The sequence below is a fragment of the Lissotriton helveticus genome, chromosome 2_1, assembly GCF_964261635.1.
Source record: "Lissotriton helveticus chromosome 2_1, aLisHel1.1, whole genome shotgun sequence".
Lineage (NCBI taxonomy): Eukaryota > Metazoa > Chordata > Amphibia > Caudata > Salamandridae > Lissotriton > Lissotriton helveticus.
The window spans coordinates 487354364-487374381 of record NC_136059.1 but is presented as its reverse complement, the minus strand read 5'-3'; the positions used below and the strand labels follow the sequence as shown (position 1 = coordinate 487374381).

Here is a 20018-nt window from a genome sequence, read left to right as displayed (position 1 = left end):
TCAGGTGTACCTAGCATAATGAGATTCTCCTCTTGGAAAACCAGTTCTTCAACAGGTTTTCCCTCTAGAGGAGATGCCATCCTGTCGGCCAACACAAGGGAGCAGGCAGGTAAAGGTATAATCACCATTTGCTTCACTGAGGTGGTAGCCTCTTTGAATCTGAAACATCTGTCACTGCCCAGTAGTCATCTTGTTGGAGTGCGGGGTCACACTCATTTCTTCAGCACATCTTTGTTCCCTGCTCCTGGGAGCACTTCACACTTCCTAGCAGGGGTTCAGCATGTGTCTTTGGTGACCACTGTTTTATTACAACTGTAAAGACTACAGAAGGGTTGGGCAACAAAGTGGTGATTTTCTAGATCATCTTTCTGTTAAAAGTTACCTTAAATCCGATCTCAGCAATGAGTCTGCTTTAATGTAATGATTAATTTGATACCCTTGAGTACTATCTTTGGTGGTCCAAAATGGAAGTTAGCTTCGTGTTAGCCAGTGAGGCCACCGGCCCCGCTACAGTGAAAATAGTAATTATGTGATTTAACTAAAAGAATATGTGATAAACAAAATAAACATGCCCCTTTTAATATTAAGCACCCTACCTGGTTTGCTACCAATGCCTTACCTAGGGATGGATTATTAATAATAAAAGGGAACAATTTGACCTGGAAAAAGGTGTGTATTTTGCTTTGACGAATGGGCAGTGGCACTGCAGTGGTGGCACAGTCAAGTGCTGCAACCCATAATGTTTTTAGATTACTACCCCTGGGTACTTGTACTATATACTAGGAACTTACCAGTAAAATAAATTAGCCAATCGGATATTAACCAATTGTACTCATCCTTTGGGGGCTTAGAGTACATGCCCTGGGGCCTGGTCATCACGGCTCAGTGTTCTGCAGTGTGGAAAAGCCAGTAAAATCAGTTTAAAAACGTGGATGGGGGCTGGAGAGAGTCGAGCATGCAAAAAGGGGTACATCCTACACCCGCCATAAACACTTCTGTAAGGCATTTAGTGAGAAGGTTTACTATCCTCCAACCTTACCACATGCATTTTGCGGCAGAAATATGGCTCCCTTTGCATTGCCCTAATGCAACTTGCACAGTTTCAAGGTAAAAGAAAATACCCTAAGTGACAACCAAGGAACAATCCATGAGGGTAAAAAGGAAATCCATTGACGTGGCGTGTAGTGTAGAGACACAGAGTAGAGAGCAAGTTATCTACCAACAGAGTCAAAAACAGCAGTAGGATGAGAACCACCTATTTCAACCCTCATTAGATCTTTAGCCTGGAAACCTTAGAATTCATGGGTATACAAGGTTTAAAATGTTTCCACATTTCACTGTTATCTTTTAACAATTAAGGAGTTAAAAACCACCTCTCTAGAGACTACCTCAAGTTACTGGATGATCTAATGTACCTAAAACTAGATATTACTTCAACATCTCATTGACTTACCCCCACAGGAGCTATGGGGCAGAAAATTAGGTTATGATCACAACCAAATCTAGCTCCAACCCTGAGGTTCTCTACCTCATTATCAAGTCTATGCCCTTAGAACATATCTGTATGCACATGTCTAGCGTCAGTCACAAACATATCCTTTGCTGGGGTATGGCAACAAGTATAGCCGTTGGCCATTTGCCACTCCTAGCTGTCAAAATGATCAGCTCTCTCAGAAATCATGAAGCAGCCTTGGAGTGCCCACACAAGTGGGCTGAAATCTTGAGGCTATTTATGCCCCTCCTTTTCTTCTAACATCTTGCATCGAGAAAGTTCATTATTCCAAAAATCTATTTAGGGAAAATGTGTGATTTACTTACAAGATTCTTGTTATGGGAATCCTCCACAATGCTCGAAGGGTTTACCCAGAAATTCAGTTAATCTTTCTTAGTCATTATTATTCTAACCAGATTCAGTGAGTGTGAACATGCGGCACAGGATCCATTGTCATCCTGCCTTCTTCCTGTAAAATGTTCACTGCAAGTGAAGTGACAACCAAGAAGATCTTTCAGCCGCCGATTGGTTTCTCTTTCACAGCTGTCAACAATACTTTGCTCTGAAACGTAGAACCCATCCATTACCACTAACTCGACTCAACACACCTTTTGCACAAAAACATGTATCAATTGTTCCAATAAATTCCACCCAATCTAGGCCTCTAAACTTAATTTCATTGTCCACAATATTCAAGTAGTTCTGGGCCGATGCTGGCTCGCTGTAAACTTCAACCCCTGTGGAGCATGTCTGAAGAAAACCTCTGCAGACCTCCCTGGACTTTAATTCTGTGTTTCATTCCTTTAAATACTTTAAATGTCAGTTACTGTTCAGTGATTTTTCTGATCACATATTATACCAAACTGCACAGTTGTATCAGAATACGTTAAGACTTGTTTGGAATTTGTTATGTTATCTGAAGTGCTCCTGGAAAGATTAACAGCTGTACCTGAATGACTTGTGTGCTGAGTTAGTGGTTAAAATAAATACACATTCAGTTGTTATGATTTTTGAAAAGTAAAAATTACTATTTCTGTAATCATTGTTTGTGTACAGGGTATGCCATTCCTTCCCATAACCGAGCACAGTATTTTTTACGAGTGTGTCATTAATTCCTTAGTTGGACTGTGTTGATTTGTTTCTCTTTTCTGCAGTGCTGTGGCAAGCAAACTTCAAGTTATGGTTGGCGATGTGCTGAAATCAGACTTGCCTTTCTTTGATATCTGTGTGGCTAATTTGCCATACCAGGTAAGGTGTTAAAGTACCAATGTTCGGAAAAATGTAGCAATCATTTCTGGCATTTTTATTACATTAAACAAACATCCTGTTTTGTTTTTTTTATCTTTTTAGATATCATCTCCTTTTGTTTTTAAGTTATTGCTGCATAGACCCTTTTTTAGGTAAGTGGTGTTTGCTTTAAATAATGTATTGTCTTATACTGTCTAGTTAAGACCAAGAGTTACTATGATCACTTTGTTTCGATTTTCCATTTGGAAAACATGATACTGATGTATTACCTAGGGCCTATTGCAAATGCATAAAATGAAGACAGCAACTCTTTTGCGATTCTTTGCTAGAATCTTAACTTTGGTCTGATGAAATCACAGTTTAGTTGTCTTGCTCGTTAAGTTATGGCTAGTTCATTGATACAGACAGTGTCTGTGCCAGATAGGAAATGCCATCTGGGACCGAAGTATGTGTACCAGCTTTCATACACTGTGATACTCATCATACCTTCTGTCTGCTGACATGATTGAGATGTGAACTTATAAGAATGCTTTAATTTTTCCTATGAACTTAGTGAACTCTCTAGTGCAGGCTTCTCCAACAAGTAGCCCGTGAACTACTAGTAGCTCTCCAGCTACCTACAAGTAGCTCGCTGTATGAAGCCTATTGTACTAAACTAGAAGCTTTTGCTTGGATGAATTAATATACATAAACTAGAATTGAGAGTGACTGAATTTCCAAAATATATTGGCTCTGTATATGGTTTTACCACTAGGTGGTTATACCATGCACAGAGTCACAGTGGCAAATAGGCTGCAGGAGGGAGACCAATGACAGTAGGAGTAAATAGAGATGTAAGGGGGGTCATAGGAGCACCGACGGCTAAGCTCCCCAAGGCCCAGGGGCTTCGGGTGCAAGGGTGCCTTTTGATGTCGTAGTCTTCTTAACAGAGCCTGTTGCGGTCAAAGGAACCTCTGGATTCACACTGCAGGCGCCGTCGTGGTGATCAGGTGGCGTCAGCCATCGCTGGATACGAGGTTTGGGTCGCTGGGGAGACTTCACTGCACGGGTGAGCCATTCAGACTCGGCGTTTGGTGCAGAGTGGGACGGAATCGTGGCTCCAGCTGTACCCAGAGCCCTTGGAATCGGTTTCTTCTGGACTGGTCCGCTTTCCATGGTAGACTGGAGTCTTTTTCACAGGCAGCATTCTTCCCAGGGTTTTCAGAGGTCACTTGCTGAAAGATAGCTTGTAGGTTTGCCAAAGCTCCATTTCGGGAGACACAGCTGGCTTGTACCTAGCGGTGCTGGCGTTGGGACTGAGGAGGCCACAGTGCCCCAGCGACACGAGTGAGCCAGGACCTGTGTTCTGGTGGTCAGTAACAGCTATAGCCACGGAGCACTATCGTGGGCTGCTGTTACACTGGAGGTGCAGCTGTTGGTGGGGGGAGGGCTCTTATCACTTACATGTAGTCCTCTTCATTACAGACTCTAGTGAGTGGAACGTTCCCCCCGCCCTGAAGATCAGCAGCCTACGGAATACTGCATGACCTATGTGCTGAGGTGTCGCGCTAGGGAATGTGGCTGCCAAAAAGGAAATAACTAAGACACTGGGCATCGACTGGCTGCCCTGACGGCTATCACTCGTACAACTGAGACAGCTTGTTGAACCCTCCATTAACCCCTCCCCCCGGGGCACTATGATTTGCGATTCGAAATGAGGAGTGGCCCATTCAGGAGCTGTGCACTCTGCAGAGTCTAACATGGGGAAGGAATGACCACAAAGAAACCAAGATGGACCAATTCACGGATCTAGGGTCAAGTGTGATGGCTGTGATGGACAATCCCCTGCTGCAGGACCCGGTGTAAACAGTGTGTGGCTGGCTGCAGGTCCTTGGTGATGGTCCAGACGTGGCACCTGCCCCCGTGGATCCGGAGAATGGGCGGGGGGCTCCCGCCACTCGCAGGTGGGAGGCGGCAACAAGGTGGTGGGGCTTCTGCCTCCTCTCAAGTGCTGGTCTGGCAGAATGGCCCCTTAGACTTAGCAACAGAGGTCAGAGAGGGTGGCGACAAAGGCATTGGTAGAGGCAGCGATGCCCTCCAATTCGGATGACTGTACTGGTAATGTGGTTAAAGAGACCACGGAGCCGGGGGAGAATTGATTTGATATCTGGCTTTCCTGATATTGCTGGATATATGTGTTGCTTATTAGAGCTACAGTCTAGCCATTATGGGTAACTGACTTAGACCATCCCGGCGACGTGTGAGATGAGGTGCCGCCTGCCTAGGTTTCATTGTGGTTGAATGCGAAATATGGCAACTGAGACTTGTAGACCAGTATATGACTGTGAATGAACGGGTGGCCTTTGCTGAGTATCACAGAAGGGGCTACATTTCAATCCCCCCTCCCCTTTGTCTCCAAAGGCTGGTATTGGAAGAGTATTTCCTTTTGATTGTTTGTTTAGCGGAGAGCCTGTTTGATTAAAAGCATGTGGTGGTATGTATGATCTATGAGAGAGTGAAAGGCGGGGTGTGTGTGTGGGTTGTGTTGTGCCCAGAGTCGACGACTGTGGTTGAGGTCGCTGGATGTAGCATCCCCACCCCGATAACTCTGATTTTGAGGGTTGACTGCAGGTTAGCAAGGGTTGGAGGAGGTTGAACTGTATAGTGGATTGAAAGGTTCCTTTGAGGCAGGGTTCAAAGCGGCTATGCTATTTGGAAAGAAACGTGTTAAAATGTGTTTACCCAATGGGAGGGTTATGATATTTGGGGTTCTGTTTTGTTTTGCAGCGGTGTAGTGGCTGCTGGAGTGGGTTGAGGATTGGGGGGAGGGCGTTTGAGCCCAAGCCCACTTCAACGTGGTGACATGGAACATGTGGGAACTCAATTCCTTATGTCAAGAGATATAGAGTCCAGAATATGTCTGCCGGTAGGGAATACAGATCGCACTGCTGTAGGAGACACATCTGATGGACAGTGAGGTTCAGAAGGAGCAGCGAAAATGGAGAGGGCAGTTGTTCCCACCTACCTATTCTAATTATGCTCAGGGAGGGGTTTAATTTGGATCGCCCCTCATGTTCTTTTTAATGTTCGGAGTTTTAAAGCAGATATCGAGGGTAGATACCTGTTGTTACATGGCACTTTGGATGAGCGTGAAGTGTGCTTCTTGAACGTGCATGCACCAAATATGGATAATGGTGACTTATGTTGGGATCTGGGGACTTACATTTTGTGGTGAATGGGGACAGGGATCACCACCCCCTGAGACGAGGTATGAAGCCCAACATGGTGTCTGCGCTGTGGGGTGTGATAGAGCGCATAGGTTGTCTGGATGCTTGGTGCATAACTCACCCGTAGCCCATAGAGTACACTTGCTAAGCCCCAAATGATGCCATATATAGCCACTTAGATAGGTTCTTGTTATCAGTGGATCTTGCCCCTAAGGTAGTGTATGTCGAGATACTGGGCAGATTTCTCTATGACAATGCACTGTTGCTTTTGGGCTTGGGAGGGTGTGGGGACAGACACAAAGTGCCATTGTGGTGCTTGTCCCTCAAAACTCTTGACACACAGCTCCACTAGGAGCTTAGAGCAGTGACTAGTGGTTACTGTGAGACCAACTGGTCCACAACAGAACACAGGGGAGAAGAACGGGATGCCCTAAAGGCAGTGACTAGTGGGGAGTGACTGTCTTTTTTTGTCACCTGCACCAGGCACTGGAAACATATCTAAATGATGAGGAGGGATCTCGCGACCCTCCAGCAAGATCCCACCCCCTGCCCCCATCCCCCACCCCCCGCCCCCATCCCCCACCCCCATCCCCCACCCCCATCCCCCCACAACCCCATCCCCCCACAACCCCATCCCCCCACAACCCCATCCCCCCACCCCCCCATCCACACCCCCCCCACCCCCACCTCCCCACCTCCCCCTACACTCCTCGAAGCTGGAGGAGCGAAGGGACGCCCTGTTTTCAGCACAGAAATCAGTGGTGGAAACGTAGGATAGGTTTGACTGCCTGGTAAGTTGTGATTACCATCAATTAATTCATAGGAAGGGAAACCAGGCGGGAAACCTCTTGGCATGGTTACATAAGAGAGAACATCTGCCCCCATAATCCTCTCTAAGACAGGCTTAAATTTTCTCCTGTGAGATCACCTTGCGGCTGTTTACAGTGAAGGGCTGGAATAGTTTGTTGATAGGGACCCCCAGCTTCTTCGATGACCTTGCGCTTCCTCGTCTCGCTGCTGCCCAGGTAGAGATTCTGGAGGGAGAGCTCCTGGTGGAGGAGTTGCAGGAAGCGATTTAGGATATGACACATTGCAGAGCGCTAGGCACGGACAGATTCCCACTAGAATACCATCAGGCGTACTCTGCATTGCTCCTACCCTGTCTACTGGAAACACCTTGTGAGGCGTGGAAAGCTACCTCAGGCTATGCGAGAGGCCCAAATAACTATGCTCCCCACGCCGGGTAAAGATCTTTACGATCCCGGATCATGCAGACCACTTTAGATGTTGGGGGTGGACACTAACAAAGGCCCTCTTGACTATATTGCACAGTGTGATGTGTCTCTTAGTGCATGGGGCTTCATACCTGGTAGGGGGACCTACATGAATCTGAGGAGGGTGTAGCATGTGCTTCATTCCATAGCTGACGAGGAACTGGAGGCGGCATTGGTGGCCTTGGATATCGAAAAGGCTTTTGGTACCCTTAACTGGCAGTATCTTTGGGAGGTTCTCTGGAGGATGGGACTGGGCCAGACCTTGTCCTGGGTGCAGCTCCTTTGCGCAGACCTGGTCGTCCAAGTGCTATCAGGGTGGGTGGTGTCGGAAAGCATTCTTATAGGGAGGAGCACTAGCCAGGGTTGCCCCCCTCTCACAGCTACTTTTGCGATGTGACCCATGCTGTTTCCCTTTATGCAGACAGTGCACTTGTATATGGCATGCGCCCAGAGAGATCTGTTTGGGCACTACTGTGGATCATAACTGAATACAGTACTGTGTCTGGACTAAAGGTTAATAAACAAAAGACGGTACTATTCCCCTTGGTGTCTGGCGCGTGTGCCCCTGGCCGATCTCCCAGTGACTGAGCTCTGGCGGGACATAGCCAACTGAACTCCCAAGTAGCGTAAATGATCTAACACCGCAGATACCCTCTACCAACTTCATATATGTAGTCTTGACTAACTGAGAAGAATCAATCCAATTTGGGTTTTGGTTCCCTTATTGTTCATGGGCAGAGTTGCACTATGCATAATGGTTCTAATTCCCAGATGCTTATGTGTGCTACAGGATGGCATGTACGCCTTCCCCAGATCCTCATTCGCAAAATTGAATAGCCTCCTTGTGTCCCTAGTGTGGGTAGGTAAGACAAGAAGAGTTAAATTGGACATACTCCAATTAGATATCGATCTGGGGGGTGCGGGGTTGCTGATTCTTCAATTGTATTATTATGTGAGACAACTACAATGTGCAGCACAGTGGTGTGATGATGGACAGAAAGATTACAAGGCTCTGTTGTGGTTGTGGGGGACGGCTGTGGATCTGCCCCGGTGCATTATGCAGGGGGGCTTGGGTTCCATCTACACACTCCTTTATTGCCAAATGGGTGGCAGTGGCCTGAGAACATACAGTGATGCAGGTATTGTGCTGGACGCTCTATGCTAGATTGCTGTCCCTCCCCTGGCTGCAGTCCTTTTACATTATCCAGTCTGTGGTGGATATGTCGGTGTGGTCTGAGGGAGGCTGCCTCTCGACTGGTGACCTGTACCTAAATGGGTCTTTCATTATGTTGCAGGAGGCACAGGATCTGTTTGGGCTTCACTGCAGCCAGTATTTACAATATTCAAAGGTGTCTCGCACTTGCAGGTAAATTTGGACTGCTTTTCCTGGGGAACCTGTAGAATCCCAGTCATTGCAGTTGATACTGGACCCAGGGTCTACTCGGGGATTGATCTCTTGCATTTACAGAGCCCTCAAGGGCTGTTTCCAGACTGACTTGACAGGGGCTTATGAAAGATGGACTGCCGCTGTGCCCGAGTCTCTCTTATGGACCTTTGAGGCGAATGCTTGCCCTGGTCAGGGAATTTTACTATTTACATTACGCTTATATGAATCTACAGAAAATCAACAGAGCTTGGTCTGCTGGTTGCCCAAAGTGGAGGTTTACACCGCTTCTTTCATACAAATGTCAGGGGACTGTGGTGGACTGCAGGGGTTTTGGGAGGTGGTGCTGGAGGTTTTTACAGGAGGTCACGAATATGCCACGAGTCCTTCGTCGCCCACTGTCTACTTGGGGTTCTCCCGATGTGCGACCAAGCGGAGCAATCGATTTGCTCTCCTGGGCCTGGTGTTCACTAAGCGTCGGGTGGCCATCCTCTGGATGCAGCCCCCTGCACCTGAGGCGCGAAATGAATACTAGACCTGCAGGAATGCAGGAGAGGAGGTTGCGGTGGGCAGATATGTTGGATAGTTTGGCTGCGGTGGATTTGCCGGCAGCAATGCTCTGGCCGCTCCCAAGGCCTGGACACAGCTCATCCCGGTGGAAGGTGAGATGGTGGCCATTTGAGTTGTGTTTTAGAAGATTGATTGTTTCGCAAATGAGTTGGGATGCAGCGCGGGCCACGGGCTGGAGGTTTAATGTGGTGGTTGGTGGTCCCTCCCCTCTCCACCCACCCCTCACCAGAGAGGGCTTTCTTTACCCCTCTTCCCCCTCCCTATCGCTTTACTGCTCATTTGCCCAGGTACCCCTACCACAATAGTTAGTGGAGATGGGGAGGGGGAGAACTCCTCTCATTGGAAGCTTGTTACTGTATCTTCCCGCTGCTGTGTCTTGTTTTTCGTTGATGTACTGTTTGATGAAACTAATGTACAATGTTACTTTCCTGGGCTTGGATATTACCCACACTTACTGCCATGAATCTGTATTGGAATTGGACACTTTTGTGTGATACAAAATGCAAATGTACTGTTTTTCTTGTGCCTTGTCTAGAGCACTGATCATAATGAACACATGTTAAAAAAAATTTGAAGGCATGAGTCTTTACTCTTTGAGAATCTCCTTCTATAAGAACTATATGACAGACATCTGACCTCTGGTCATTATAACCGTTTACTATGCAACTTAATAGCATATGTTTGTATCTCCCAAATGGAAAATAACGTCCTGGTACATTCCCAGTAGATATTCAAAGAATTACAGATGAAGAGATCTGTTATGATCTATAATACTAGGTACACTTGCGTAAGTCTTTCCTTAATAAATACTCTAACGTGGGTTGGTGCTTTTATTTTCCAGGTGTGCTGTACTGATGTTCCAGAGAGAATTTGCTCTGCGACTAGTTGCTAAACCTGGAGACAAACTATACTGCAGGTTGTCAATCAATACACAGCTATTAGCTCGTGTTGATCACCTAATGAAAGTGAGTGATAAGTTTTACAGACTTCAAACCAAAGGAATATTTTATTTTGAAAGCCTCTCTCAGATGACTAACAAAGGTTTCTGTCAACCGCTCCATGCTAACCTCCTTAGTTTGGTTTAATAATTTGGTGTAAAAGGCTGTAGTCTATACTTTAACGACGGTTTAACTATTTTTGCAGGTTGGAAAAAACAATTTTAGGCCTCCTCCGAAAGTGGAATCCAGCGTTGTTAGGATAGAACCAAAAAATCCTCCACCTCCTATTAACTTCCAGGTGAGCATATAGTATATTCAAATATGTTATGTTTTTCGAAAGTGTTATTTGCATCAGAGCAGTGTTCCTATTATCATTAGTGACTTAATGTTAACAGCACTAGCAATACATTAACAAAATAGACATTTTATGATGTTACATGAAAGTTATGTAGAACACTGATTGCTTGCTTTGTAATTCTAAATAATGAGGTTAAAGAGAAATGACAAGTAAAGGTACATTTCTATCATTTTGAAAAAATAAGACTGAGTGGACTAACTGCCTAACTCAAGCTCATTGTTAGGTTTCGCCTCGTCGAAAGCTGCGCACCGCGCAGCTTTTCGGCGCAGGCGAAATCTTATGTTTACAGTATGTGTGGCTTGGTCACCCCCCCTCTGTTCCATTGGCTAGCTCCATAAATGGAAGCTAGCCATTGGAAGAGAGATCTGCTCGTCATTCTGCGAGCAGATTCGTGGGCGTTCCTGCAATTTTTAGGCTTTCCGCCACGTCATGCGGCGGTGGGCGGATGTAATTTTTTTTTTTCAGGCCGGCATCCTTCGTCACACCGCCTGCTCGCTCTTCATGTGAGGACGCAGACCCGACCCGCTCCCTACTCCGAGCAGGGGTGGGCTGCGCCATTTCACTTTTCTTGGAGGTAAGCAGCATTTTTGTTTTTTTTCTTATCCCGTTCCCGCCCCCCCATTTATTTAGTTGTTACTAATATTACTTGCGCTTCCGCCTGTGAGATCTTTTATTTACATGATATTCTGTTATATTTCCTGTTATATTATGTAAATATACGTTATGTTCTATTTTGCAGTTCTAATTTTGATTATTGTTGTCACCGTTGTGGTTACCTTCGTTCTTTTATTTTCCTGTTAGTTTTAGAGTTGTTGTTTCCGTTGTTACTGTTATCACTGTTCACTATAGTGGTGCTGGCGGTACCGTGGCCCTTAGTTTCCAAACTAACCATGCAGTCTTTAGTGGGGGTGCGCGGAAGTTGTCCCTCCCTTGGTCCTGCCCCGACCTCACTTCCCCACAACAATAATATCAGAACCTCGTGGGGGTCAGGGTGGATACGTGCGGGTCACTCTGCTGCCAGGAATCCGGGGGAGGGGGAGGGGCGAGGAGTAACATCAAAGTGTTGCAAGCACACAGGTTCAACCACGGCGGGGCCCTGCCCCCAGCCCCCCTGCAGACCGCTCGCTGCATGTCCGCCCGGCGCGGCCTGGGTGTCCGGCCGGCTCAGGCTCTCTCGTTTGTGCATGCAGCACACGAGCAGAAATAAGTGATTCACTATTGCACTCACGTTAGGTGGTCACTGCACACGTCCCTTGGACTAAACTGTTCACTGCGCTCCCCCGCCTCGAGGCAGCCAAACTCACACGGTCTCACACGGTCTGCTCTTCAGCCTGCTGAACAAAAGCACAATGACGCTTTTTAAAGGGCTGTCCACTCCAAACATGGTATTCAGTATAGACAAAAAGGTTTGAAAAATATTTACCACCCACGGACATAACCAACTATCTAATACTACACAACCAGCGCCTTCTAATACTACACAATGAGCGCTAATACTACACAACCAGGGTTATGTAATACTACACAACCAGCGTTATGTAATCCTACACAACCAGCCCTATCTAATACTACACAAACAGCGCCTTCTAATACTACACAACTAGCGCTATGTAATACTACACAACTAGCGCTATCTAATACTACACAACTAGCGCTATCTAATACTACACAACCAGCGCTAAAACTACACAACCACTCTATCTAATACTGCACCACCACTCTATATAAAACAGCACAACTAGGGCCATCTAATACTATACAACCAGCGCCATGTAATACTGCACAACCAGTGCTATCTAATATGGCAATGAGGCCAGTAGCAAGTGAGAAAAAGGCATCCGAGGAACCTGCACAATAATTGTGCACTTTCTTTCTTAGCAGCAAAGTGTGATCCTGGCCAAATCACATAATCCGCACATCCCCGGTTTGATAAAATTAAAAGCGCCTAAACAAAACATATGAACTGGACGCTACATCACTTCTTCATCACAATGTGATTTTACAGAGCAGTGCACAGGAACACAGGGGGGTGTGGCAGAAGCACACAGCAAACAGTATGTGTCTTGCTTTGTCCTCATTATGATTTGTTAAACAGCGCCCACGTGAACTCAATAGCCTCATGGTACTGTGGATAGTGAGTGTGTGTTTGTGAAAGGCACTTAAGTACTGTCTGGAGAGAGCAGGGGGCGGGCAAGACTACTGTTTCATTATGCCACACCCGGCTTCCGATCCATGCAGACTCTGTCTAACATTGGACATCAGAAGTGGTCCCTGCCTAGGTGTGAGCAGCGACACAAGCGCTCCGCGGACACTTCTTTACATCTCTTCAAGAACCGCATGTCCCATAATGCAAAGCAAAACAGCATCTCTTGAATCTCTACTCACAACTGATCTGGAGGATTTTTAGATATCGGAAACAAGTTCACCAGGCAGCTTAAGTTCCTATGCCAGGTCTGAGTATCTGACCCAGCTCTGTGTTATAACATTGCATTCTGGGGCTGATAGTTCGGAATATTGTTAGGCGCCGAAAAGTGTACACATAATAGAAAGACTGGAGTGGACAAGCCGCTCCTACTTTAATCCTGTGCCTGTTCTTACTGTACGATAAATTCCAGCTAACCCCCCACCCACCCACCCGCACTTTGGCCCGTGGTCACATCCTGGTCAGGTGCGGGCCACTAAAGGCAGTTAATGGCCTCCTCCTGCACACACTGCCAGCCTTGTTTGAGGAGAGTTAATTGCCCTTTTTAAACAGGTCTCACTCTCAGCTTTCGCCGCCTGAATCTCGGCCCAATTTGTCCTTCGGAAGATTAAAAACGCGAGGTTGGGGCGGAAAATGGCACTTCTGAGGCCCGGACACATCCCCGGCCCCTTAAATTGGAAATTGCCGGAGTGAGCTGTCCTTTCGGGGTGATTTACGCCTCTGTAATCCTCGGGCGCGGGTCTCCTTAATAAATTTCGCTTTGGAAGGCAGGCAATATGCCTTGGTAATTACTGCATTTAAAGCAGGTTCGTCCTTTTGAAGTGCCCGTCCTGCCTGGATGACCCGCAAAAACCGGGCTGTGTGCGCGAGATCAAAAGGTGACCTTAAAAGGCAGCTTTTGTGTTGCTTCACTGTTTGAAATTGTTGTTCTTTTATTCTTTTTTTTGTTGCTAAAATGGACCGGCAGTTCCTGCTCTTCTATCTTTGAAGGATTACTTTATAAACTACATTAAGTCTTAGCCCCTTCCCCCACAGCAGGGTCTGCTTCTGAGATATTGTGTGTGTGTTTTATTTTTTTCACCGAGCTGTGTATGTGTTCAGTGCAGTTCGTTGTCTGCCGTCCAGAAGCCCTGACAGCTCATATGTGGGACACACACACAATCTCCCCTTTGAAATCTGAAAGCGGTGCTGCAGATGCCGCTTGTAAACGGGAAATGCCGCGGCTTAATCTGAATTATGGCCCCAAACGCCTCAGATCTGATGTATTAAAAACATTCCGAGCCGAATTAGTTCGGCCACAGATTTCTTCACGTCTGCTCGTCGTTTTCAGAACAAGAGCGCCTAACGCGGGATCTTTAACACCGTGGCGTCATTGCTGTCTGCTTCAGTTTACGTATTTGGTATTTTTTTGGGGTTCCCATTGCTTCGTGTCACCCCACAGCCCAGCTTCCGCTGTTTATGCTGGAATTATATTAATTTGGCGGTGGTGTTGGGGAGCGGATATCCGGTGTCGAAGAGGCCTTTCAGGTGGGATTGTACTGCTGGACAGAGAGCGGGAGAGACTGAGGGGAAAGAAAGAGAGTGAAAGACCAGACAGAAGTAAAAAAATAAAATAAGAGACAAGGAGACAATGGATGAGAGAGAGAGCGACAAAGAGGGAGAAAAGTGTGCAAAAGTAAATGGACAGCAAAAATGGGGGGGGTAGAGCGACAGATGGAGTGGCGTAGAGAGGGGATCTGTGCGGGAGAGAGAGGAAACAGAAAGCAATGCCAATAGCTCTAACTTTTGCAAAGGCAAAACCATTGCATTGTAAATGCTTGTTTAGTGTGGCTGTCAAAACAGAAAATTGGCGGCCATTCCAGGTCGCTGGACACATAGGACATCCGTAGTAGCACATTAGCGGAGCATAATTTGGTTAGGAGATAGTCTGAGTGGCATTAAGAAATGGCATACGTTGGTTGTGAAGCAATTTGTGATTGAGAAGAAGACCCCTGAATTTCGTTGTGTGCAATGCATCACCAAATGCGATGCAGTGCGCACAACGAAATTAGTTGTATTTATTTTTATGTTTACTTACCTTTTAAACTCCGTAATCCATTACATTACTACCCCCATCCTGCCCCTCCCCCTCCCCACGTCACCGCCTCGACGGTACTCCCACTACCGGCCGCGGCTGTCCTTCCAACAGACCAGCTTGAAGACCCTTTGGACTAGCAGACGGACCTCGGTGATGCCAGTAGGTTGGACTCGTCCCCTGGCACTGGCTTGCTTTCTCCTCCTACTGTGGCTCCGGAGGAGGGGGGCTTCCTACTCATTGAAGGTGAGAAGGGCAGCTGGGGTCCTTGGCCCTGAGCTCCCTTTGGTGTCAGTCAGGACAAACTCCTGACCGAGGTGCTTCAGCCTGTGGCTTCTACCTCTAAACCTCTTTTGCCCTTTAAGGAAGCCCTCACTGATATCCTTCTGGGCCCTTGGTCCTACCCCAGCACAGGTGCTCCTGTGGACAGGACAATCACCCGCCGACATCGCTCCACTCCAGGCGACCCAGCATTCCTTATGCAATATCCTTCCTCTGAGAGCTTGGTTGTCCAAGCCTCATCTTACAAAGGCACATTCCCTTTTGCACCCCCGATAGGGAATCGAAGAAGCTGGACCATCTTGAGAAGAGGATGTTTTCTTCCTCCAGCTTGGCATTGCAGTCGGTGAATACCACTTGCCTCTTGGGCTGATTATCCCATACCATCTGGGATTTGGTTTCTCAGGTGCTGCCTAAGTGCCCGGAGGAGGCCTAAGCTGATCTCTCCCAGGCAGTTGCGGGCGGGAGAGACGCAGCAAAATTCACCATTCGTTGGGGACTGGGCGACACCGACTCACTGGGCAGAACAGTTTCCTCGTCTGTAGCATTATGACACTAAGCCTAGTTGAGGGCTTCTGGCTTTTTGGGGGATACCCAATCTACCCTGATGGACATGCCCTTTGATGGCACTCGCCTTTTCGGCGACAAAGCAGACTCGGCGTTTGAGCGCTTCAAGGAATCTCAAGCTACAGCCAGATCCTTGGGCCTCACTGCTATCATTCATCTCCCTCAGTCTGCCTTTCGTCCCTATGAAAGAGGCGCCTAGCCACGTCCTGTCCAGACCAGTCACTGAGTCATGCAAGCTGTCCAGCCTCTACATGGCAGCGGACGTGGGACCCAGTATCCTCATGGCTCAGGGAGTCAGCAAGCCGGTCAGTCCACCCTTTCACCCTCTGGAGGAAGCTGTATATACTATACTAAAATGAGGTAAAGTGTGCACAGAGTCCAGTGGATCCCCAAAGGTAGGCAGAGGTAAAAATAGATAGCACCTCACTCTCTCTATTTGTGGAAGTGTGGGCAAGCAGTAAGGCTTTATCAGAGGGTAGTATTAAGCATTTGTTGTAAACACTCAGTCAACAGATTATATCACACACTTAAAGACTTAACTCAGACCAATTTTGTTTGTATACAACTATTAAGTGATTTTATTTTTAGAACCAACCCAAGTCTGGCACAGGTAAGTGAAATAAATGTTTTGCAAAATATTATGCAGTATTTACAAGTGAAAGCAAGTTCAAAGGCAGTTGTTTGAAATACAGGTAAGTCAAGGTCTAGAAATGAATGTACAGATTACTTTTTAGATTACTTCTTAAGTTACTTTTTCTACTCAGTGTGATATGTCTAGATATCACACTTTGACATTTCCTAGAGAAAAGGTAAGTAAAATCAGTTTTGCACAATTATAATTTTTCAGGTTTCCATACAAATCAATTCCACACACAACATTTTTCAGAGAAAAACAGTCAATTGATTCCTATGGAGAGAAATGAAGTTATCGGTTACCAGGTAAGTACTCGGTCTTTGGGGTTGAGTTTCTGGGGTTAGAACAAGGATTCCCCCAGGGTCTAGGATGCACTCTCAAAACACCTTCAGAGGCACTAGGGCGGCCGGGTGCAGAGTGCTGAGGCCCAATGTTATCCAATGGGGCATAGGGGGCCTCCAGTTGGTGACTGCTAACGAGCAGGCCACAAGGTTGTGGGAGCAAAGCTCCTGGTGTTCGGCTCAGGGCAAAGGACGATCCAGTTTAGCACACAAAGCGCTGCCGCGGCTGGGTGCAGGGTGGTGTTTTGGTATCTGGTGCCCTGTTTTCACTGGAGATTTTCGTTTTTGTTTTTTAGCTCCAGGCTCGGTCCAGGAAGACTTCCGGGAGGAAGCAACAGCGGGGCAGGTAAGTTGTAGGGCTCGGGACGTAGATGCACCTCGGGTTCTTTTTTCAAGGGCATAGGGTGGCTGGATGCAGGGGTTTCTTTTGAGGTCGGATTTCACCTAACGGGTCACTCGAGGTTGGAGGGTCTCCGTGCCGGGCCACTCGGACTCAGGCTGTGGGCATCGGATGCAGTGGTGGTTCCAGGCATGCGGGTTTCTTTCTCCTTAGCAGGTTCGGAGTCTTTCTTGGCTGTTTCTTTTAAACAGAGCTCCTGTTCACAGGGGATACAGTCTTTTTTTTAAGGCAGCCAGTCCTCCCTGGGTTCTGGAGGCCGCTGACTGCAAGACAGGACGACTTCTGGTGCAGGATCTCTGGAAACTGCAGTTGGGCCGGTAGGCCTGGGGCTAAGTCAGTTGTTCTCTGCGGTCTCCTCTGCTGGCATCTTCTTTTGTCCTTCTTCTTCGTACATTGCGGCAATCTGTCTTCTTGGTTCAGGGCTACGTGGGGTAGTGAGCACAATCCCTAAACCTCATTGGGGAGTGCCTGCCATCTGCGAGATGGCGGGCACTGAAGAGTGGACTTAACCTAGTCTCCCCCTCTTGAGGGATGGGGTTGGCAAAGGTGGGCACACCTTCTGGACTGGCTAATTTTTTCCGCCGTAAAGGAGGGGAGACAGGAAGGGGGCCTGCTCCTGATAGCAGGAGAAGCTGGGGATCGCATTACAAAGGCTGCAAGGCCTTTGAAGCTCCCCTGCCACAGATGGCTCTTCCTGGCCTGGGGGAGGTGTGACCGCCTCCTCCCAGGAAAGACTTTGTTTCTGGGCTCAGGGAGTGAAGGCTCCCACCCAAGGGGTTCAGAAACATGTCTTGTGGTGGCAGGCAGGTGTGTACCAGCCAGAGAACCCCCCAGAGGCTGGCCGTGTTTCAGGGGGCATCTCTTAGATGTCCTCTGAGTGCATTTTTCATTAAATCCCACTCTGGCATCAGTGTGGGTTTAATGTGATACCAAACGTCCCAGTTTTAAGTAAAGTCGTTATGGTGCTGTGGAGTTCGTAATGACAGACTCCTAGCACCATATACTCTTAATGGCATTAATGCACTTACAATGCCTAGGAATTGGTCTAGACACTGTAGATGTACAGTGCTCATTCATCTGTACCCTCACCACTGGTATAGTGCACCCAGCTAGAGGGGTGGCTGACATATGCCTGGGCAGAGGGATGTAGGCATGGCACACAGGTATGTGTGCCATGTCGACTTGTCACTTTGTTCTACACCAATACTTGCAGCCTGCAATGGAAGTGTGAGTGTAAAGGTACAGGACCTCTAAGGGTGGCACAATAAGCGGTGCAGCCCTTAGAGGCCTTCCGTGGCCACAGTACCCTCAGTACTCATGGTACCTTTTACAAGGGACTGACGTGGCCAGAGAGGTGTCAGTTGGGGGTACAAGTTACATTTTTTTGGGAAAGAACACAGGCCCTGGGAACCTGATTGGCAGGTACCCAGGGCACTTCAAGTCAAAGTTCATCAGTAGTCTGGCAAAAAATGTGTGTGGGGGGGGGGTAACTGCAACAGAAACCCAGCTTCCTACACCCTCTGCCTCCAAACCCACCTAGTTTGACATCTTGGCCCATCATCAACTAGTCGTAAGCAGGATTCACCGTCACTTTCTACACCCTCTGCCACTGCCTCCAAACCCACCTAGTCTGACATCTTGGCCCATCATCAACTAGTCGTAAGCAGGATTCACCGTCACCTTCTCCGCTGGCAATCCATCACATTGGACAGGTGGGTTTTGCATAGTCCGAAGGGGGTACTCCTTCCCCTTCGAAATTACCCCTCCCTCCATGTAACCCTCCTATGACTCATTTGGCGCTTCTTCACTAGAAAGTTACGGCTCTCTTGGCTAAGGAAGCCATAGAGGTTCCCCGTGTCAGAAGTGGGACGTGGTCGTTATTTCTTCTACTTTCTGGTGCCCAAAAAGCCCAAAGGCCTGCGTCCTATTCTAGACCTCCAGACCCTCAACTTCTTTCCCTGGAAGAAGTTCAGAATGCTCACTTTGGCTCAGGTCTTTCTGCCCTCGACCCAGGAGACTGGATGGTTGCAGTGGACTTTAAGGACGCTTATTTCCATATCCCCGTCCTGCCTGCCCACATACGTTACCTACGGTTCAAGGAGGACCAGGAGCACTTTCAGTTCACCATGCTCTCATTTGGCCATACCAATGCTCCTTGGGTGTTCACAAAAGTGATGGTGGTGAATGAAGCTCATCTGGGCAGATCAGTGGTACCAGTCTTCCCCATCTCAACAACTCGCTGTTGAAGGCAGGCTCGCCCCAGGCTGTCATCTCCCACCTCCCGACTACTGTGATCCTCCTGCACTTGCTTGGGTTCACTATCAATGTGCCTAAGTCACACCTGACTCCCTCTCGGAAGCTCCCTTTCATCGGAGCGATTCTGGACACTGTGCAGTTTCAGGCCTCTTCTCCCGAGCAGCGACTCTGGGATATTCAGGCTATGATAACAATGTTTCAGCCTCTATCCTGGATTCCGGTGCGAATGACGGAGGCTGCTGGGCCTCATGGCCCCCTGCATACTGCTGGTGGATCATGTCAGATGACATATGTGGGCTCTTAAGTGGAACCTGAAGTTCCAGTGGGTGCAGCATCAGGGGAATATTTATGACTGTGCAGTGGTGGCTAACGAACCAGATCCCTCTCCCTTCCCCATCCAGATCTGACAGTAGTGACAAATGCGTCAATCCTGGGATGGGGCGGCCACCTGGGACAGGCAAAGATCAGAGGCATCTGGTCTCTGGCGGAGTCCAGTCTCCATATCAACTTTTTGGAGCTCCGGGCGATCAGACTGGCACTAAAGGCATTCCTTCCCTCTCTCAAAGGGAAAGTGGTACAGGTGTTCACCGACAACACCACAGCCATGTGGTACTACAACACACAGGGCAGGTGGAGTCATAGACCCTTTTCCAGGAGTCTCTCTGCCTCTGGACATGACAGCAACACCTGGGCATATCCTTGATGGTTGACCACCTGGCAGGTTCACTGAACGCTAGATTAGACAAACTCAGTGCTTGGTCACTCACGAATGGCGTCTCCATCCGGAGGGGCAG

General features: G+C 47.8%; 1 protein-coding gene across 3 annotated transcripts in view; it reads left to right on the top strand.

Annotated features, from left to right (window-relative positions):
• DIMT1 (DIM1 rRNA methyltransferase and ribosome maturation factor) overlaps window positions 1–20018 on the top strand; it is a 186665-nt gene that overhangs the window by 124844 nt on the left and 41803 nt on the right. For all 3 annotated transcript variants that reach the window (XM_078675138.1, XM_078675137.1, XM_078675139.1), the window contains 4 exons: window positions 2647–2740; window positions 2843–2892; window positions 10016–10139; window positions 10318–10410. In XM_078675138.1, coding sequence (XP_078531264.1) covers window positions 2647–2740; window positions 2843–2892; window positions 10016–10139; window positions 10318–10410 — 361 coding nt within the window. The remainder of the gene's footprint in view (window positions 1–2646; window positions 2741–2842; window positions 2893–10015; window positions 10140–10317; window positions 10411–20018) is intronic.